At 38.6% G+C, this 21,186-nt stretch overlaps 1 protein-coding gene across 3 annotated transcripts in view; it reads right to left on the bottom strand.

Annotated features, from left to right (window-relative positions):
* frmd5a (FERM domain containing 5a) overlaps positions 1-21,186 on the bottom strand; it is a 57,364-nt gene that overhangs the window by 10,807 nt on the left and 25,371 nt on the right. For 2 of the 3 annotated variants that reach the window (XM_079345464.1, XM_079345465.1), the window contains exons 2-8: positions 7,468-7,572; positions 5,476-5,518; positions 4,570-4,648; positions 2,353-2,450; positions 1,391-1,514; positions 415-502; positions 179-267 (exon numbers count right to left, since the gene is read on the bottom strand). In XM_079345464.1, coding sequence (XP_079201590.1) covers positions 179-267; positions 415-502; positions 1,391-1,514; positions 2,353-2,450; positions 4,570-4,648; positions 5,476-5,518; positions 7,468-7,572 — 626 coding nt within the window. Of the gene's footprint in view, positions 1-178; positions 268-414; positions 503-1,390; positions 1,515-2,352; positions 2,451-4,569; positions 4,649-5,475; positions 5,519-7,467; positions 7,573-14,676; positions 14,845-21,186 lie in introns of those variants that run through there. The other variant, XM_079345466.1, reaches the window with a different exon arrangement.

The following is a 21,186-nucleotide window of genomic DNA, read 5'->3' on the forward strand; positions in this document are numbered from 1 at the left end:
GACTGTACAACAAGCTAAACTGCAAATGCTGTTTCATAGAACACGATTCATATGCACAGTCCGATCAGGTAAAATCAAGGCCTGCAGTGCAGTGCTTTATTTTTCTTCCTTTTTTACATCCTGAAATACACAAAGGATGTTCTGTCTCAAGTAGGAAAATGTTGGACATTTCGCTCACCATTTGAGAAAATGAACTCTCTTATTTCCCTGAAGCACCACAAAACCAAACGGTGTGAAGGCAAGGAAGGCTGGGTTCCCAGACACATCCTGCAAAATGTAAAAATACATCACTTTAAAGTACAGATTTAATTATGAAAAAATAAACCAGACAAATGTGGCATCCTGCATTGTACATCCCATGACAAGTTTCCCAGAACATTTGTCATAGTATCTAAAATAGCACAGAAGCAAAACCTTGCATGGATGTGGATCAACACCATATGTCTCCAGCATCTGGGCTTTCTGTAGGAAATTTCTCTCCGATGTTTCAGGCGTCTGGCCGCTGAGGGGAGGCAACGACACACAGAACATCTGCGTCAGTACATTTTAAACTTAAAAGTCAGAAATGCCAAAGGCTTCTATGTGAAGCACAACAGTATACATTTAAATGATATGACACATTAATGCATACAGAGAGACGTTTAAAACAAGTTCAACATAAAATCTAAAATTAGGTAAATAAAAGTATGGGATATACACTGATATTCTTTATATTAGCTTCAACTCTGTACATAAGGCCTGACAAATCCTAAGTATTCATGAAGTTATGTGTTCACATGGTGGTGACGGAAAAAGAAACCACTAGTGGGCAGCAGAGACTCATGGTGTTCTCTCAAACTCCCGGAGCCTCTTTTTAGACTTCTATTAGACTCTATTTTGTCTTAAAGTGTTTCTTTAAAATCACAGTTTTTATTTCATTGTTACAACCTGCATTGGCTTTTAAACTCACATCACTTTTGCAAATTAACATCTGAACAGGTGAAAAACTTATTTGAGATATAATACTATGATACTATACAAAATACTTGGTCAGCTCACCCGCTGTCAGTGAGAGTTTCAGTATATTTGCATACAGTATTTGCCTGTGTGTTCCTGCATTATCTGTTCACTTTTATGAATGTGCTATGTTTCTCTTCCAGTTTATTTGGAGGCTGTTGCTGAGGCTGAGTTGATATTGGAGAAGAGAGTGCTTTTCTCTCCTATCTGCTCAAATAACAGACTTTAATCTGTCTAATTAAACAATTAAGACTTACAGTGCTTGAGTCCTGAAGGTAATTACATAAGTGTCACAGTTATTCTGAGTTTGTTCAGCCAGTGAGTACACATTTACAGGTATGAGAAAAAAAAAAGAATTATAGTAGAAAGGCAATTCATATAACTCTGCTCTTACATCAGCTCTGTTTTGTGTAAATCAGCAATCCGACGCTCCAATCTCTCCGAATGTTTAGGGAAGAACTGGAATTTGGAGCTGTAACCTTCAGGATGCTTCCCAGGGTCATAATCACCAATCTCAGCTGGAGGAATTATCAGGAGGAAAATATGAATTTACCATGTGCAAAAATCTTCACTGCATGTTAAAACAATGTCAACAGATTTCGAGCAAAGAGGCGCATTTGCTAAGAAGGACAAGCAGAACATGCCTAGGATTGTTTCTTCATGCTACAATGCACTTCCCCAGATGACCCTGATGCTGATGCCTATCTGAAAGGAGGAGCTGACCAGGGAGCCCATCTTTAATTCATCAGCCCCTCCTCCTGAGGACCTGACTCTCTTCAAACACAGAGTTATCTGTGATGCTAGCTCTGCTGGGCTACCTCACGTTTAAGTGTTGTTTGTTTGTTTAAATCTGTGTGTGCATGTGTTTGTGTGTGTTTGTATGTGTGCGTGTTTGTGTGCATGTGTGTGTGTGTGTGTGTGTGTGTGTGTGTGTGTGTGTGAGGATGATAAGATGGCAGATAACCACATCAAAAACGTTATAAATTAGCGTTAAAATTCCAATATTTATTTAAGGGTGTGCTGCTCTAATCAGAATCAGAATCATCTTACAACGTACAGAATAACAGTTTTTACAGTTTTTCTACGAGTCATGGGGCTGATATCTGTAAGAGAAATCACATCAATGTGTTCCTATATAATCTTATGTGTGGAAAAAAAAACACTGCAGGCACTATTATGTGAGGAACATCTTACTATTCTCACTATCACCTAATTCAGCTTGTTTCTCCATGAAATCAATTTGCTTTGCTGGCAGTATTTATCCTGTTGGAGGTTTACAGGACATGGTAAGGCAGAGGTCATGAGCGCAGTGTAAGAAGAGTGGCAAAGTCATTTCCATCCGTCACCTCTCATTACCTTGAAGGATGTGAGCAGCCAGCATTGCTGCATCCGAGGTTTTGCACAGGAGCCGACCATGGTAGAGGTCTCTCTTAATTTGCAGGAAGACAAGATATCTACACAGGAAAAGACAAAAATCACAGATAATGTGACAGAATTACTTGTATGATTACTGATGATGTTTATGAATACCCTGAACCCCTCATCCACTTAGTTTTTTTTAGGGAAAACACAGATGGAATAAAACAAGCTGGAGAGGAAACACAACAAACCTGATAAGCCTCAAAGGCTGTATGGTTCTCGTTCCCTATGGGTGCTTTAAATATTTCTTTTTGATTTCACTGAAATGAGGGTTTTGTTTGGGGGAAAGGAGGATAGGAAGGCCCCGAGGGAGTAGCTGCTACTGACACTCTGTTTCTCTTAAAGGCTCCAGCCTAGTTTCAGTCTCCTCCAACCAATCAGCTCCTGATGCAGGAAATATTCTCTGAGACGACATCAGTCAAATATCATGATTGCAACAATTATGATCATCATTATTGTTGCTGTTATTCCTATGTTGAAGAACAATACACTTTTTTTGTTCACAAACCTCCATATCTTTACCAGGGAAGACATCTGTTTAATTACTTTTCACAATCCTCCAGGCAGACCTGCATGCTTTTATCTAGGTTATGTCCACACATGCTAAAAACACGTTCTGTGTAGAGATATGCATTGAGAAGATGCTTACGTTGCACATGTTCTAAAGCAGGTTCAATCATGGGCCTTAAATATTAATGACCGAAGCCTAAGTGACGTCACCCATCTGTTACTGCAACTTTCAGTCAACCTAACGGCAGGCAAAGAGCTGGAGGTGAGGGAGGTTTTATGCTTTTGAAGAATCGCTACATTGCTCCCATCTGTCAATCAGGTCAGGCACACAAAATGCAAGAGTTGTAAAAAGAAATGAGCACAACAACTAATCAGACCAACACTGTTTTGTTTTAACCAGGGTGTAAACATATTACATTCTGCTGTATAAAGTCAAGATGGAATTTTCAGAACCTGCTCTTTCACTGATGGCCACTTGATACTGGCTCTAAAGACAAGTCCATCTCCAGTATCCCCCATGTCAAAGCTTTTCAGCAGAAATAAGCGCGTCAACTAAAGCAAAAATATCAACACAGGGTAAACTATGAAAAACATGCATCTGCTTTCAATACATAACTCACAAGACGAGTTATTTTATGGAAATGCTGCACGTTTATGTTGTCTATACAATTTTCATACCGCATTGATTTGCTTCACAAGATGACAAGAGAAAGCCTTGGCTGTGATTGATCATTTGCCCTCTACCTCCCACCTTCCCTCTCTGGTCTGCCCTCTCAACTCTCATCATCATCATGTATCACTCTCACCCCTCCTCACCTCCCCCTCACCCCAGCCTTGACTTGCCCTCTTTTAGTTTACACCACCACCACCACCCCCCCACATCCCTTCTCTCCGCTACATTTCATCTCATTACACCTTGAGAGAGAGAGAGAGAGAGAGAGAGAGAGAGAGAGAGAGAGAGAGAGAGAGAGAGAGAGAGAGAGAGAGAGAGAGAGAGAGAGAGAGAGCGCCCCCCCATGCCCGCAACACAAGTTAACTGTGTATACACATATACAACACAATAGCTTACTACACTCTGCATTATCTGGCAGATCTGTGAACTATAAGTGCTGTTTACTCTTAGATTTATCTGGTCACTTTCACTTCTCTGCAAAATAACAAACAACACATATGTCACAAGTGTTATTGCAGGTCCTCCTTCACAAAGAACGCCTTGTTGTGCTTTTGGTGCAATAGTTTTGGATGATGTTGCTTTTAGTCTGTTATCTTTTTTAGATGGAAGGCTTTCACATTTCTCTCAGATTCACAGCTCCTCTTGCAAACTGTGCGCTGTGTAATATTTATCATAATGTTTTAGACAGTACTCAGGCATCTTAATTATGAAGGCCCATAAATAATGTTTTAGACAGAGACATGTTTGCTTTTTCTAAAAATGTCGAAGCACAGCCTGTTCTAGAGGCTGTCGTGAAAAAAAAAATCAAAACAATTAAAGAGGCTGTGAGGGCTATTCACGGGTCAAATGAAGTGCACTGTGAAAGATTTGCTTGTTTTCCTTTTTGCATTAGCTTAACTGGCAGAAGGCTAAGAGTATTAAAGAGTCCATATCAACCTATCTGAAGTGGATGAATCAACAGGAAGTCATACCGAGTGATTTCCTCCTTGAGAGCAGCAGGCTCAGGAGGGTAGAACTTGACTCTCAGACACATGGTGAAAGGAGGCTGACCTGCAGGGAACAATCACAAAACAATTAAGAGAAGGACAGGAATCCCTTCATTAAGAGATCAAACAATTAACAGAAGATTGAGTGAAAGACAGCAAGTGTTTAAAAATCTTTAGAGACTTCAATGAAGTTGAATTAGAGAATAAAAAGACTCCTCTTTTGCTCTTTACAAACTAATGCAGATAACTACCATTTGCTGTTCTATGTCAGTAATTATTAATGGACTTCCACTGTACTGTCTTATGCTTGCATACAGTAAGTGAAGGAAGTCCAAGGTGAGGTCTTCAAAGCTAACAGTAAAAAAATATTGTAGTGTAAAAAAAACAAGAAAGTTGCACATATTGTGAATATTCTCAATATTGCAAATGATGCATTATTCAGGATCTTTATTGAGACTATAGCAAAAAACTAGGACAGACTCTATTAGAAGTTGAAGACCTGAATACAAAATTAAAAGTGTAGAGTTATAAACAGCAGAATGTGCTTCATGTATTTAAAAGTTTATATTTTAAGATTTTCATGCTGCAAATACATATTTAGTCAAAAGCATCTGATATTGCACTCAATCCAAGAGGAGCTAAACTTAAAAACAAAAAAGTATAAAGCTAAGTTCAAGTAAAGGACAAGTACTGTAACTTAAATTTACATTTTCAATTAATGACATTATCTGACCACCTGAGAAGCTTTAATAAGCCAACAAACAAGCATTTGATCTTTTAATTTAGTTAATAGCTGAAATGATTAATAAATCAGTGATATATGATTATGAAATAATACTACATATTATGCACTCTTGAGCTTGTTCTGAGGAAACATCAAAAAGTACTTACACTTCATTTGCTTGGCAATTGATTTTGTGACTTCCAACCAGTGCTGCATTAAAAAAAGATATAAGTCACATGTCATCACACTGCTAACACTTTCAATACCAGTTACCATAGCATTCAGTTGTAGCTACTGACAGTTTTCTTAAGAAACCTGCTGTTACAACAGCACTTGATCAAGATTAGTTCAGAAGTTTATTCAAAACACCTCAGTAGGGCCCGCGGATTAAACAATGATCTCTTCTTGGTGGCCTCTTTCCCAGGAATGAGGAAGCATTTTTTCCCAGATTCCCTTCTAACCAGCTCCACCTACCCACAGCAACAACCACCAAAATAGTCCTGAGTGACAGCATAGTAAATGCAGCATCAGCAGGTCTTGGCTCTTGTCTGCAGGACTACATCATGATCTGTGAACATGTTAATACTTCATGAATCAAGCAGTGCTACAACATGCCTCCCTGCAGAAGAGCCTGATGGAACAACCGGCTGACTGAAGAGCAGCGTGAATACGAGAAACTGAAGAACACAACTTTTCACTCTAGCCCACAGTCTTACTATCATTCCTCCAACTCAATCGAATCCAATCCATATTTAAGTATAGCCACACATCTGTTTTTTATGCAGGCAGCACAGTCACTGTGTGACTATGAAGTCATTGAAAGACGTAAAAGTTTTGGGAAATGCTTCACTCAACTTTTTTGTTTTAGCCTTAACAGAGAAATTGATGCCCTCAAATTATTAATTAACATGCTAATAATGCATCAACTTGTTTAATCCAAACACAAAAAGAAATGTAAAATCAACAGTATGTGGGGTCAGAGGGGGTTATTGTAGGGTTATTCAATTATAATACAGAGTATTTCTGCTTAGCTAGGCTAACCACATACAGACTCCAGCTACTTTGTCCATGCGCAGGCATGACAGTGGTGTAAAGATGTTTTAATTTCCTATCATCAAGAAAGTAAACGAGGGGATATTAAATCCCCCAAATATTCAGTACAAATTGATTATTTAACAACCTTTACACCAAACCACAGAGAATACAAGTGAGTGCCATACTGCAATAGCTACGTTATAATTTGGATTAAAAAAATACTTATAATACATTAACTGAAAGACATACTATACATACATAGTAGGTACATTTAGGCCCTGTATGCTACTCTCTGCCATCTCTCTCTACACAACCTTTTGCTGTCTCCTCACCCTTTTCTATCAAACAAACATTAAACAATATCCAAAAAGATCTTTGGTGAAAACTGTGCTTAAATGTCTATTCATTCTTTGTTGTTTCCACTGTCAAAAGTTGGGAAAGGTACTAAAATAACTGATCCATACCGTCCTACTTCTTGTTACCATTCTGTAGGACTGCCAAGTGTACTGATCTCGCCCTTAAGGTTGGAGATAGAAACACTGCAGTCCGTTCATCTAAAGAATCTTTAGTTCCTGTGCAACAGCAGTAATAAAGGACAAACACATAATGCTGCATGTTTAAATATCCTGTGGGTGTAGGAAAAAATCAATTGACGTAAAACTTAAGATTATTTTCTTCTAAGATTTAAAATCAATTCATAACAATTCAGCCAGTCTCACAGATAACTGGAGTATATCCTGCAGTATGTACTAATTCATAAATAGACTTTGACCCCATGGATGAATTAATCAAGAATCATTTTTAATCGAAAATCAATTCTGATTCAAATTGGGACCCCAAGAATCAAAACCAAATAGTGAGACACCCAAAGATTCATAGCCTCAATGTCAGCACAACCTAGGAGATGCAGACCTTCATAGACCTTTCCTGTTTATTGTATATTATGTTGTATTATTGTATTCTTTGTTTAGTTTTTTTTGGCTACAATATGTCAGGCAACTGTGTTTTAATGATGTATGAGGGTACAGTTGGCTAGCAAGCAAGATCAGGGTTTACCGTACCACACCATACCAATCTGTACTGAACCGAACCTGATTCGCTTGGTGTCTCTCACACACACTTACCCGCTGCTTGTCTGGATCAACATATCTGATGCCAAAATAGTCTTTCTCCAGCAAGTTGAGGTGATGACAGATGAGGTCAAACAGATACTGTCCCTTTGCATCCCTCTGTAAGAGAAGAAAAGTAAACTCAAATTCAGCCCAAATGCCCATGACAACAATTCAAGTACATTTGAACAAGTTTTCAAAACAAAATTCAACAAAGAAAATGTAATGTCCTGAATGACAATAATTCCTGTTCAGAATGTGCTTTAGATTCATTTTGAAACATGCCAGAGATATCTCAGATCCAATTGTAATTTATTTTTTAAAATTGTAATAATTTAATTAAATATTCTCAGATCTCAGAAGGTGGTTTGGATAATACTCTTCACTGGACCAGACATCATGATGAAGCCTCCCTTAGACAAACACTAGTGTATATAGTCACAAGAGTGTTTCTATATAACACCCCTCAGCATTCAGGCTCAAAGCAGAACATTTGGATCAGACTGGAACTGATTTCCTTGTCGAGAGCCAACAGCAGCACATAATGCTGTAAGAAACACCCCAAAGCAAAGGAAACACCTCTCAAAAGATGACAGGATGGAAACATATTTAGTGCTGCTTTTTAACATAATTTGTGGCTTTTCCCTCTGGAGTTTTAAAAAACCTATGACGGAAGCAGATATAGAATAAGTATATTTAGAGTGATGAGCTGGTAGAGTATGTGAAAGTTGTTTGATCGTTAAACTCTTAAAAGGAGGCCACACTGTGCAAATTAATCCGTCAAAACAAAGATCAAGAAGGGAGTTACACAATTGAAATATTTTTAATTTAATCCAGAAAAATGGTGAGTGACGATAAGCTTTCTGAAACCTTTGAAATCAAGCATCTATCAGAGCATATTTCTCAATGATTGAGGTAAAGAGGTGGGGGTGATGAATCAGTATCACAGAGGACCACTCCAGATTTGTTACTGTCTCCCACCATTACCAGGGAAACATCATGCTTTCATCTAATATCACAGATTTGTCATACAACTGCCATAGTGAAACAAAATAATATAAATATATATTTTTAAGAATATTGGCTCGTCTTAAAAACACTGAACATAGTTATTGTGTGTTTAGTGATTCATCTAAATCTGAGCTGATTTATATTTGAGATATACTAGTGGTCGAATGATTATGTGTAATTGTTGGACGCCTTGAAGAAATATTTAAGTATGTTTAAATACTAAGCTGTCTTAGTATTTCTGGCATCCAACTGCAGTTTTGGTTTGGGGCTCTTGTCAACCTTCATCCACGCTCAACTGTCAGATGTCTTCAAAAGGTCAATGTGAGCTCCCCACCCTAATTTCAAAATAAGAAATTCAGTGACCAGCATGGGGCGTTTACCTTATTATGAGTAAGTTAGACAATTAAAGCTTAGGAGTGTGAATCTGCTTGATGAATGATGTGTGTTTTTCATGTCTCCAAACAAATAAAAAGACTGTTTTTGACGTAACGATTTATGTTTGTAAAGTTGATGTTACGGGGGGGCAATTCCTGACAAAAACCTGCAATTTGTGATCCATGGCACCTTTCGCTGAGACAGCTTATTTTTGAGTACCTTTCCAACATTATGGTGAAAAATAAGTGCAGGATGAGTGGCCAACATAAGTAATCAATGATTTTTTACCCCCGAAAATCCTTATTAGCACAATATTCAGATGGAGAACAGTTGTGGAAATATATTTGTCAGACTTAGATAGAAAATCAGTTGATACAGAAGCCATATTCATGTCTAAATCACTGGTTAGATTTGTGACAAGTGTGATGAGCAGTGAGGGAGACTCAATCCTTAATTCTCATAATATAGCATGAAGAGGTCAGCTAAGGTCAAGGTTGGACAACATGCCCCTCCTCCTTCCACTCTGTTTGTTTTCCCTGTGGCAGGAGGTGAACGTGTCACTGCAGTTCTGCTCTCCCTGTCATTACTCAAGCCTGCAGATAACAGGCACTTCATTAGGACAGAAGCCTGTCGATGTCGATCTTGTCCTTTTAACCACACTAACTCTCTGGGAACAAATGCTGATAGGAGCTCAGATCTGAAAGGAAGCTGGCCTTTATAGCTACCCCGACGGGCGGTATGGGTCTCGCCACTGTCACTTTGAGATCATTCTCTCCCTGTTACATCACTAACCAATGTGACATCCCTGCTCACTTATAGGGCTTTGAAAAAATGAAGAAAATTAAGAAGGAAGGACATTTTTGGCGTGCTCTGGCACATAAGCCTATGTACATGCTTTAGTCAAGGATCACATGCATGAATAAAAAAGTACATTACAAAAAAACAACAAAAGAGGTGTGGAGCTTTAAAAACAGATGAGGATGCATTAATCTTGGCATTTAAAGCTCAGTATTAACCTGGTGTTGATCAGAAAACTTCCTACTCAGAAAAGCCATGTGTAAAAGAGTCAATTATGAGTCTATCTTTCAAGTATAAACGTAAAACTGTTTGTCATTCATTCATTTTCTTTAAAGATTAGAACACATAAAACACAAACAGGACAATGTAGTTTAAAAGCAGTATATGTTAAAGGTGTAAAGCATGTTCCTTTATGTAGATTTGTCTTTGTCTGAGAACCTCTGACAGCCAAGGGGAGAGACAAAGACAACGTAAAAAAACGGTTCTGTATGGTGGGGACACACCGAGTCAGGAAAGACATCTGCTCTTTTGTGGCGTGGAAAGAGCAAGTTTGTTAGTATTCAATAGAACTCCAATCTACCTCCCACCCTTTCTCCCCCTTTTCTGGATCCCCAGTGGCCCCCCACCTTTGTCTTTGCCCCCAACAAACACAGCTGCACTCTCCACCGCCAGTCCCTGTCTAATTACACCATTTAGGTGAAAGCTGCAAAAAGAGGATTTCCAGAAAATTTTCTTCTACTTGATTGGCATCTCAATGAGGCCCAACATGACCCTGAAGTAATAAAGAAGATAACTGATTATTACATTTGTTGTTAAATTCATGGTTTATATCCAGTCTTTCTGTCGCTACAAAAACAACACAATAACTAAAATTCAATAAAAAGCCAGATGTCTCCAACATTGTAGTAATCTTATAAGGCATCTCATTATACCCAAGCATCCTGTCTCCTGTAATGCAGTTGATCAATAGACAAAGTCTTAATCGAGAAAGAGGAAGCTTAGGTTAGTCCTTTAAAATCAATCAATTCCTAAAGCAAGTTTGAATATCTACAACTTTAATGATTGTTTAATTGATTAGATTATTTGCTAAATACTCAGGTAATAATTCTTTGCAAACGAGCCTTTTTTTTTTTTTTTAACTTTCTCCTCTTCCAGCATCTGCAGTGTGATGATTTGCTGCCTTTCTCTTAATCAGGACAAAGTAAACTTTTGTAAAAAATTCACAATAATTTATCACAATTTCTTTCCTTTTTTGATTTTGGGTCAATCAGCATATTACATTGAAAGATAGCACATAGGCACACAAAGAAACATTTGTCACTGTTTTTTTAAAAGTTGATATTAATGCTGATCTAGCAGAAAACCGGATGTTTAATTATAATGAAAAGCATCTGGTTGAATTGAACAAATATAACATTCATTGTCATGTTATTTAATCTCACTATATGCTTATAGGGACCAACAACATCCAGTAACAATCTCACATTTGACATGATTATTTAGGTTGGTTATCCATAAAAACAAATGTACAAAGGCTTCAATGTATTTTCCATATTGGTGGAATTCTTTCGATTAAAAAACCTTTTGCATTGTAATATATATTTATACAGTTTGAGACTGTACTACTGTCCAAATATTATTTTAGAGGTTTTCCTGGCTCACAAAACACTTAGAACAATCAACACAACAGTCCTGTAACTTGTGAGCCAGAGCGCTCAGTATACAATGGACACTTTCAGATTAATCATTAAAACGGTCTCCATGTCAACCCAGGAGCACAGACCATTAATAAAAGATTGAATCACTTTATAGAGAAAGGAGTAAGAACATGATGCCATTGACTGCATGTGTGTATGGTGTGTAATGTGTGAGGCCAAACGTACATCGAAGAGCCCTGAGGTGATTTCTTTGGTTTCATAAGCAGATTGCTTTCTTTTGTCTCAGGAGGATGAGCGATTCTATTGGTTAATAAGTCAGAGCGATTCACACTCCTGACCCAGGTGTGAAGAGTTCAAGTCGCGACCCTGCCAATGCTGGGAATGGGAGCACACGCAGACCAAGCGACAACCACTTAAGTACATAAGATGCTCACTTCACAGTACATCATCAAATTGAGCCTGTTCTTTTAAACAAGCAAAAAGGCCTCTCGGCTGGTTCTTAGAATAAATCTCACACCATAACAATAAAATGAGGCATGTCATTATGCCATCAGTACAGAAAAGGCAGAGATCTTAATGACATTGTGAGTGTGAATACATAAAAACGCAATTAAACTAAATGCTTATCTCCCTAAGGTGTGGAACAAATTGATCAGCATGTGGTTGGACATTTGTAGCTCCAAGGCACTTCTTAAACAGGGCTGTTAAAGCAAATGCAAGCCTCAGCAGAAGAGGGAGACAGCGAACATGTAATAGATGGTGACAGAATTTGTGAAGAGTGATAAAAATGTTTCATCGTTCATAAATATAATCATCAATCATTAATTACAATATTAACAAAGAGATTATCACATTGGAAAATACACCCCGGGAAACAATAAGACATGAAGAGTAAATTGTCACAAGAATGCTGAACCAGAACATACAAAGAATTACATTTTTCCCCACATCATATCAAAAGAAATAGAGTTATTTTACAGCACACACAGATGTAATGCTATGCACTTGTAATGACTTAATATGATGCTCAGAATAAGGGGAAGATTCTGCAGCACATCTCACCAGGCGAAAAAGTGGGCCATTCAAAACATGATGGGAATGTGGAGGGATTTGCCCCAGAAACGTAAGGAATCAAGAGAATAAGTACATCAGAAGAGAGCTGTGGAGAGAGCGATATGGATAATTGCTTTTAAAGCTTCTCAGCTGAGGAATAAAGCTTGAATGAGGGGATAGTGAGTTGGCATTTATGATATAAAAAAAGGGCCTGGAGGAATAGTATTCTATCAGTAAGAATCTGTAAAAATATCATAAAAAAATATTTATGCTGTGTCACAGTGGTGTCAAGGTGTGTCAATAAGTGTGTGATCAAGATTCGATATTAACATGTTTTCAAACAGCAAAGAACGATCTAGAGATCAATAAAAGCAACCAAATGTAAGTCCTTCCTCTGCTACATTGAGTTAAATTGTAGTAAACTCTCATATATGTGATGACTGTTTGGAAACCTTTTTTAACCTTTTTTATTTTGTTTTTTATTATCACAACACAACATAATCCAATTAACTCAAGAAAAATGCTCTTTAATAGCTGTGGATTTTGTAATAAAAATGGAAACTCATCTTAAACTGGTGTTTTTTCTCTGGCAGCATTTAAAAGCTAGCAAGTCACAGAACTAGAGCGCTCGAGTTGAAAATCTCTCAACTTTTCAGAAAGGCAACTCTAACGTCACATCTTCCGAATGTTTAATGTTCCCACATGTCCTTTGGTAAGTGTCTGAATCTCAAATATAAAACATACAGTAAAAAGCAACGGAGCACTGTTTGTCAAACAGGGCCTTTTGTCAACAGACTGTTGTCATAGAGACAGGACAGACTTGCAGTGCTTTTATTCTCAGCGTACAAATGCTTCATACAAGCCAACGCTTTTCGGCCTGGAAAAAAAATGCAAGGTGGACACAGGGCTGATGAAGTCATCCATGCAATTTCTGCAAAACTAACTGCTTGCTAGCATGCTGGTGCCCAAGTGTAATGTTAACCATTTACAGGATTGCCGTTTGTTGGCCTCCCAGTATTACTTTTGTAAGTATATACCTTTTGTCATATTCATGAAGTGTCACCCAGAACAGCATTCAGTCAAGTCAAATCAAGTAAAAAAAAAAATCAATGTGAAATGCTCTTCTCTTCTTCTACCAGAAGATGAAAACAGGAAGTTCCCTCGAAGCTTGATCCAAAGAAAACTGGACTGTTTGAAGATCTTGAACGCATTTTATCTCTCCTCTGTGAGGCTGCTTCATTTCTAAACTGTAAGAAGGAGCTAGAAACTGAGAACCTACAGAGACAGGAAGTTCCCTCCATCACACTAGTGGCTTTAGGTGTATGTGTGTCACATGCCTGATTGAATTTGTGCCTTCCTGCAGGCAATAATCATACTTTTTATCATTACACCTTCAGCCAACCAGTGATACATTTTAGTGCCAGTCTGGCTCCAGAAGCCTCACTGTCACATCTTTCTACTGTACTCACAGCTGAGCGAGTTGGATAAACTCTTCCATAAGAATCATTATGCAGATCACAAACTGCAGAATCAAGGTTGACACAAGAAAGCTAAATCATTATTATCATTTATGATTTACACCTGTAGCTACTATGTTTGTGCTTTTGGATTTGTTCCCTACATGAACAACGGTTAGGTTTTCTCACTAAAAAGTGTGACAAATAACCAAAAAGCAGAATGAGCAGCACAATTGGTGTCATGGTTGGGATTAGCATATAAACAATGCTTCATTTTTTGGCAGCTGCACAGCTCTGGTGGTGATGTAGCAGTTCAGCCTCCCTTAGTGCAGCTAAAGACACTTGGCTAGTTACTTAGTGTAAGCTAATTCAGACTTTATGAAGTCCCAAGGTCCCATGCACCTTTGACCTCCCCATGAAATACAAATTAGGAGGTCAAAAGTGTTGTCAAAACTACATCTACTTTTAGCCTCAAAGAATGACACTTTGCACTGGACATGCACATTAGTTTTGATGACAAAGACTAACCCCCACCTGCATTTAATTATGTGTGTTGTGTTTCAACTATTATAAGCACTACACTATTCTCTGCAGATTTCTCTGCAGGGTCGGATCTTAATGCATCTGAGCCTTTAGTATTTTATCATTTCACTAAATTCATAAAAGACATAAGACACCAACAGAAACTATTGTCAAGCAGATTTATAGAAGTTCCTTAAAAATGATTCTTCTTATTGGTCTCCAGCTATAACTCACAGTATGACAGCTTTGGTCTTTTTTGTCAACAATGAAACGACCAGTTCACTCAGTTCAAGCCTCATCCTCTTTGCAAAAGCTAACCCCCCTGTCAGGAAAAGGCAGCTGGAGCTTACCAGCCCGTCTTCATCCCTGGCTCTGTCTCTCCAGCCTGCTGTGTCTAAAATATGCATGGGCATCCATTGGGCCCAATTGTTCCACTACAACGACACCCTGTGTTTGGCATGATTATTTGTAATACTGTGCTGATAATGTGAAAACCCATTTTGCTAGGGTGCACAGTACACTTGCTGGCTAAACGACAAGTTCTCCCTCACTCTACACTGATGAACTCTGATTGCACTCCTGTATCTGTGATTCTTTATTGGCCTGCATAATTTCACAATATACAGACATATGTATATACACTCAACAAAAATATAAACGCAACACTTTTGTTTTTGCTCCCATTTGTCATGAGATGGACTCAAAGATCTAAAATTCATTCCAGATACACAATATTACCATTTCTCTCAAACATTGTTCATAAATCTGTCTAAATGTGTGATAGTGAGCACTTTTGCTTTGCTGAGACAATCCATCCCACCTCACAGGTGTGCCACATCAAGATGCTCATCAGACACCATGATTAGTGCATAGGTGTACCTTAGACTGTCCACAATAAAAGGCCACCCTGAAATGTGCAGTTTTTGCTTTATTGAGGGTCTGGGGACTCAGAACCAGTCAGTATCTGGTGTGACCACCATTTGCCTCATGCAGTGCAACACATCTTCTTCGCATAGAGTTTATCAGATTGTCAATTGTGGCCTGTGGAATGTTGGTCCACTCCTCTTCAATGGCTGTGCGAAGTTGCTGGATATTAGTGGGAACTGGTACGCGCTGTCGTATACGCCGGTCAAGCACATCCCAAACATGCTCAATGGGTGACATGTCCGGTGAGTATGCTGGCCATGCAAGAACTGGGACATTTTCAGCTTCCAAGAATTGTGTACAGATCCTTGCAACATGGGGCCGTGCATTATCTTGCTGAAACATGAGGTGATGTTCATGGATGTATGGCACAACAATGGGCCTCAGGATCTCATCACGGTATCTCTGTGCATTCAAAATGCCATCAATAAAATGCACCTGTGTTCTTCGTCCATAACAGATGCCTGCCCATACCATAACCCCACCACCACCATGGGCCACTCGATCCACAACATTGACATCAGCAAAGCGCTCACCCACACGACGCCACACGCGCTGTCTGCCATCTGCCCTGAACAATGTAAACCGAGATTCATCCGTGAAGAGAACACCTCTCCAACGTGCCAGACGCCATCGAATGTGAGCATTTGCCCACTCAAGTCTGTTACGGCGACGATCTGGAGTCAGGTTAAGACCCCGATGAGGACGACGAGCATGCAGTTGAGCTTCCCTGAGACGGTTTCTGACAGTTTGTGCAGAAATTCTTTGGTTATGCAAACCAATTGTTTCAGCAGCTGTCTGAGTAGCTGGTCTCAGACGATCTTGGAGGTGAACCTGCTGGATGTGGAGGTCCTGGGCTGGTGTGGTTACACGTGGTCTGCGGTTGTGAGGCCGGTTGGATGTACTGCCATATTCTCTGAAACGCCTTTGGAGACGGCTTATGGTGGAGAAATGAACATTCAATGCCCGAGCAACAGATCTGGTTGACATTCCTGCTGTCAGCATGCCAATTGCACGCTCCCTCAATGCTTGCGCCATCTGTGGCATTTTGCTGTGAGACAAAACTGCACATTTCAGAGTGGCCTTTTATTGTGGGCAGTATAAGGTACACCTGTGCACTAATCATGGTGTCTGATGAGCATCTTGATGTGGCACACCTGTGAGGTGGGATGGATTGTCTCAGCAAAGCAAAAGTGCTCACTATCACACATTTAGACAGATTTATGAACAATGTTTGAGAGAAATGGTAATATTGTGTATCTGGAATGAATTTTAGATCTTTGAGTCCATCTCATGACAAATGGGAGCAAAAACAAAAGTGTTGCGTTTATATTTTTGTTGAGTGTAGTACAAATACATCTTAAACATTATCATTCTGGAGAGCATATATTACTGTTCTTGGTTCTTCTGAAACAGTTGGGTGATTGTATGAAGCTTTTCATTTAGCCTACAGTATAAAGGTCTTTATTTGTACTTTACTGTAACATTAATGTTATTTTAACATTTTTATATTTATACATTTTTCATTTTACTTTATTTGCACAATAAAATATATACACAAATAACAAAGATAGATAACATCAAATAAATGACTATGAATATGAGGTTTATGTACATATGTACTGTATGTCAGTGTGTGGGTGTTAAACATCTGTTTAAACACCTGCACTGACTTGGGGCTATACATACATGGACAATGAGTAAAGGTAAGTGAATTATGATAACCTCGGCTGTGATTCATCACCATTAAAAGTCCTAATCAGATGACAGCTCTGGAAGAAACTCAAAAATGTATTATGACTGTTTTGATAACGAACTGCCTTAATATAAGAAAAAGCACCTGGAGTCTTTGGTTATGCGATATGGCTGAGTTAATATACTGCCAATTAGTCAGAAAGACAGAGTGAAGATATTGCCGCTCTCAAGTCGAGGGGAAAACGTCAAAGTGAGCAAGAAGAGGCGAAGGCGGCAGAATCCTTTTGAGCAAAATCAAGCATTTCTGTAGTGAGTGGGTGGGAGAGAGAGATTGGTCTTTCTGGCTCTTCTGATGACTTTGCAGTGTGGACTCTCAGAAGAAGTCACTGTCAGTCAACCAAAAATAACAGTTCAGAGATGAAAGGTGAACTCTCCGTATCCGACAGTATAACAATAAAATATAGCTTCTGTAGAAATGTTTTCTACATCCTTGTGCCATGATTGATCATACTCACACAGAGTAGAACAAATCCTCAGTTATTGTGTATGTCCTTCTGTATCTTAAAAGATTTTGTGATAGATTGATTAAGAGTTGCTTAATTGAGTAATATAACTGATTTTAGTATTCCAGCAAAATATAAAGAATGTATGAAAGTAGTTCATTGCATTATCAAATTGATGTGACAGTCATCAAACACGTCCAGAGACGTAAGAGAGAAAGATACTTTTGTCCAAACAGAATGACAAAATCTGCATTGTCAACAATTTTATAATGCCTTTAGGTATACAGCACAATATCTCCCACCCCCAGTGCTGTCAGTTATGTACACATCAGAGTTCTTTGGTTTGACAGAGACCATTTAATCTGTTTGATAGCTGAACACAATTTGAGCACACAATGAAACATGGAGTTCTTTTGTATTTTTTGTGGTTGGAGGGGTTGTCAAAATCTGTGGATTCCTCAATTAAGTGAAAACATACATTCAAGAAAGATGCTTTTTGGAATGAAGTGATGCTTCTTTGTAAAGTGCACTAAGTTGCCCTCTCAGTGTAGTGATGCCTGGATCTCACTCGTCTTTAGTACACATGGTGACCTCAAACACGTTTGTAGCTACGTCTGATTCCAACATGCCAGAGGCACTCAGTGTACTGTAAAGCAGAGTCTGTTCAGCTCTTTCAAGTAAACCACTGTTATTGCAACACAGTAGCACATATAGCTTGGGCTGCTGGATTTACTATTGTGAGTACACTTGAATCTTAATGTGATGTAACAGCTGTAGTGAGACTGGCATGCATGCTTTTTGATTGACAGGTGGCTCAATTTATCAGAATTGGCACTTTTATTTTATACTGTAAATCTCATACTGAACACAGTGGCCCTCACTGGTGCCACTTCACCTTCTCCTTTGTCTCCAGAGCCCCAGGAAATATCACGTCCAGTGGTGAATCCAGCCATAAAAATGCAGAAAAGCTGTTTGGCCCGGGAGACTAGCTGTCTGTGCAGACAGGCATGAAACGCCCACCACTGCCCCTGTGTGTCAATGCGCTAATGGAGGCCCAGGGGAGATGCAATCCTCTCAATAAATGATTCACAGAAACAAGCATTTCATAGAATGCATTTCCACCTCATCATGAGGACATGGGGAAATATGGCCAAGGTGAGGGTAACAAACTTTCCTCCCTGAATCGTTAAAGAAATTATTGATCAGTCGGGAGGAACAGTTCAGAGAGATTAAAAACTGAGAATGTGGCTTTGTTTGATGGTGGAAAAGACAGATACTTCATCCGCATACTTGATCTATGTGCACTTATATCTCCATAACATAACTGTTGCATCAAGAAAACCGGACATAAAGCTGGTTACATAACTTATAATTGTAAAAAATTTAATGTTAACAATAGTGATAATAACTGAATGGTTAAGCTCAAAACGTTTCCTAGGGCTTTCACACTAGCAGAACATTCCTTAAAAAAAGACTGTATCTGTGAACGCAATAAGCCAAATGTTTCACTTGGACTTCACCCAGAGTTTCTCCTGCATGCCCCCAATAGTATTTTTTCTGTAGCGAGTCCCAATGAACTGATGTGAGAACTAACTCTTCTGTCTCCAATGTGACTATATGGTAGAGTTCTTTATTTCTGTTACACAAAACTACATTTTGGAGAAATTAGATTGTAGAAGAATAACAACAAGATTATGTAACCTAGAGCCGTTTTCACATACAGTATGCATTCCTCAAAATATCTAGATCAATTCAAGAGGACTGCTTTAATAGTCTCATGCCATGGCTGTTCATATAAGCATGTCCCACAAAACACTGCAGTTAGCTGCATAACATATCAGCAAGCAGAGTCGTAGTACATGAGCATAAACATACCAGCAATCATTGAGGGAAGTACTATGCGTTTTATCAGGATACAATGACATAACCTTCACTACTCACAACTTCACATTAAGCCAAATGGCAAGGTTCCACAGTAGGGGGGAATTAGAAAATAATCTCATTGGTCACACTCAAGTGGATCGCTTACTGAGAAACAAAGGACCATAACGATACTAGAGAGCTCTCCTGTGCCTATAAAATCTTTGCTGTCTTTAAAACCTCCCAAAGGACTCTGCAGAAAGTCATTGTACTGTCTGCAATAAAGCCATTAGACCCCATCAAACTTACTGTCATGCTCGTTTTCCAATTTTTACTCAAAACATTGTACATTCAGAAAAAAAATTAATTTCTGATTACTAGAAGAAAACTCATTGATTAATACATTGGATAAACAAAATGTATTACAACATTTAGAATTAGTTACATTTCAAAAGTATTAAACAAGCTACTAAATATGTCAACCCTGTGATGCTTTTTTTGTGATCTACTTTGCCTGCTTAATTGCTGGCACTGAGTTGGACTAAAGGCCCAGAAGCTTTCGACTCATTCTCCAGAACCATCAAGACAAGCCAGAGGGTAGAATCTTTCCTTTGGGATTACTTTCTTATTCTTTGACTATTTTGTGTCACTGCCATTTAAAGTTTAACTTTAAAGGCAAGGGCTGCTGTCAGTGAAACACTACTCTGTACTTGAAGACCAAACAGCAAGGGAAGACAAGTGAAAAACCACTGTTGAGTTGTTGGCTGGGGATTTGGAGTGACATGGTATTTGAGAGATTTACTGTGGTGTCACTTATAAAGCTTCAAAAAAGAAAGTCTTCCAATGACAAATCCTCGACACCGATGGAGCTAAATTGTAAGGCTAAATTGGCTTTCTCTGATCGTCTATTGTTACTGGCCTCTTCTATTCCTACAAGTCAAAACGTATCCCAGAGAAGCAACATTAATCTTATGTGGAAAACATATCTAAAACTTGAAATCAGTTTCACATTTAATTTACTTCAAAAGGTCATATATAATGAGAAATGCACTTAAGCATGTTATTCAAACACAATAATACACTGCTCTATGTGGTTTCAAACAGGCCGTTTGGAGACTTTACCTTAGTGACATCACAAAGGGCTGTAACCCCTCCCCCAGGGGACACTCTCACAGCTGGTGTTGGTTCTGCTCTTTGAGTATAAACCCAAGCCAAGCCTTTCCAGAGGGGCATGGTCAGACACTGCTCACTTGTATTTGAAGCAATATAAACACAGAAAAGGCTGTTCTGAAATAAAGGGCCATCATTTTTCTTTTTTATTATTTATTTTGCAAACTGTAAATGGACTTGAGCATGTATAGTGCTTTTCTAGTCGGCTCATAGCGATTTTACTCACAGCTAACACTGACCCGTTCACACACTGATGGCAGAGGTTTCTATGTAAAGAGTCCACCACTATTAACTAATCCCATTCATACACGTTCAGACGCAGCAGAGAAAGCAGCAGAGGAAACTTTGGGTTAAGTGACGTGCCCAAGGATGTGTGGATCGAACCCCTGACCTTCCGATTGAGACAACCAACTCTACCAGCTGAACCACAGTCACTGTGTTTTGGTGTTGTAAAGGCATGTATTCAAATATGATTTTATCTTTCTTCAAAGGTCACTAAAAATGTTATTTAAATACAACAGTCAAATATTCCATTGTCTGACCACCGTTTTTTTATTTATTAATCTATAGAACTGCCAAATATTATAAGGCTTTTTTTAATCCTTCAGCATTTAATAGAATATTGAAGAAGAAGCACATTTTTGGGCCTTTTACATAAAATATTTAGGTTACTGTTTTTTCTTCTTCGTTTTCACGTCATTTAAAAAA

Source organism: Symphodus melops (assembly GCF_947650265.1).
Source record: "Symphodus melops genome assembly, chromosome: 6".
In the NCBI taxonomy this organism is placed as follows: Eukaryota; Metazoa; Chordata; class Actinopteri; order Labriformes; family Labridae; genus Symphodus; species Symphodus melops.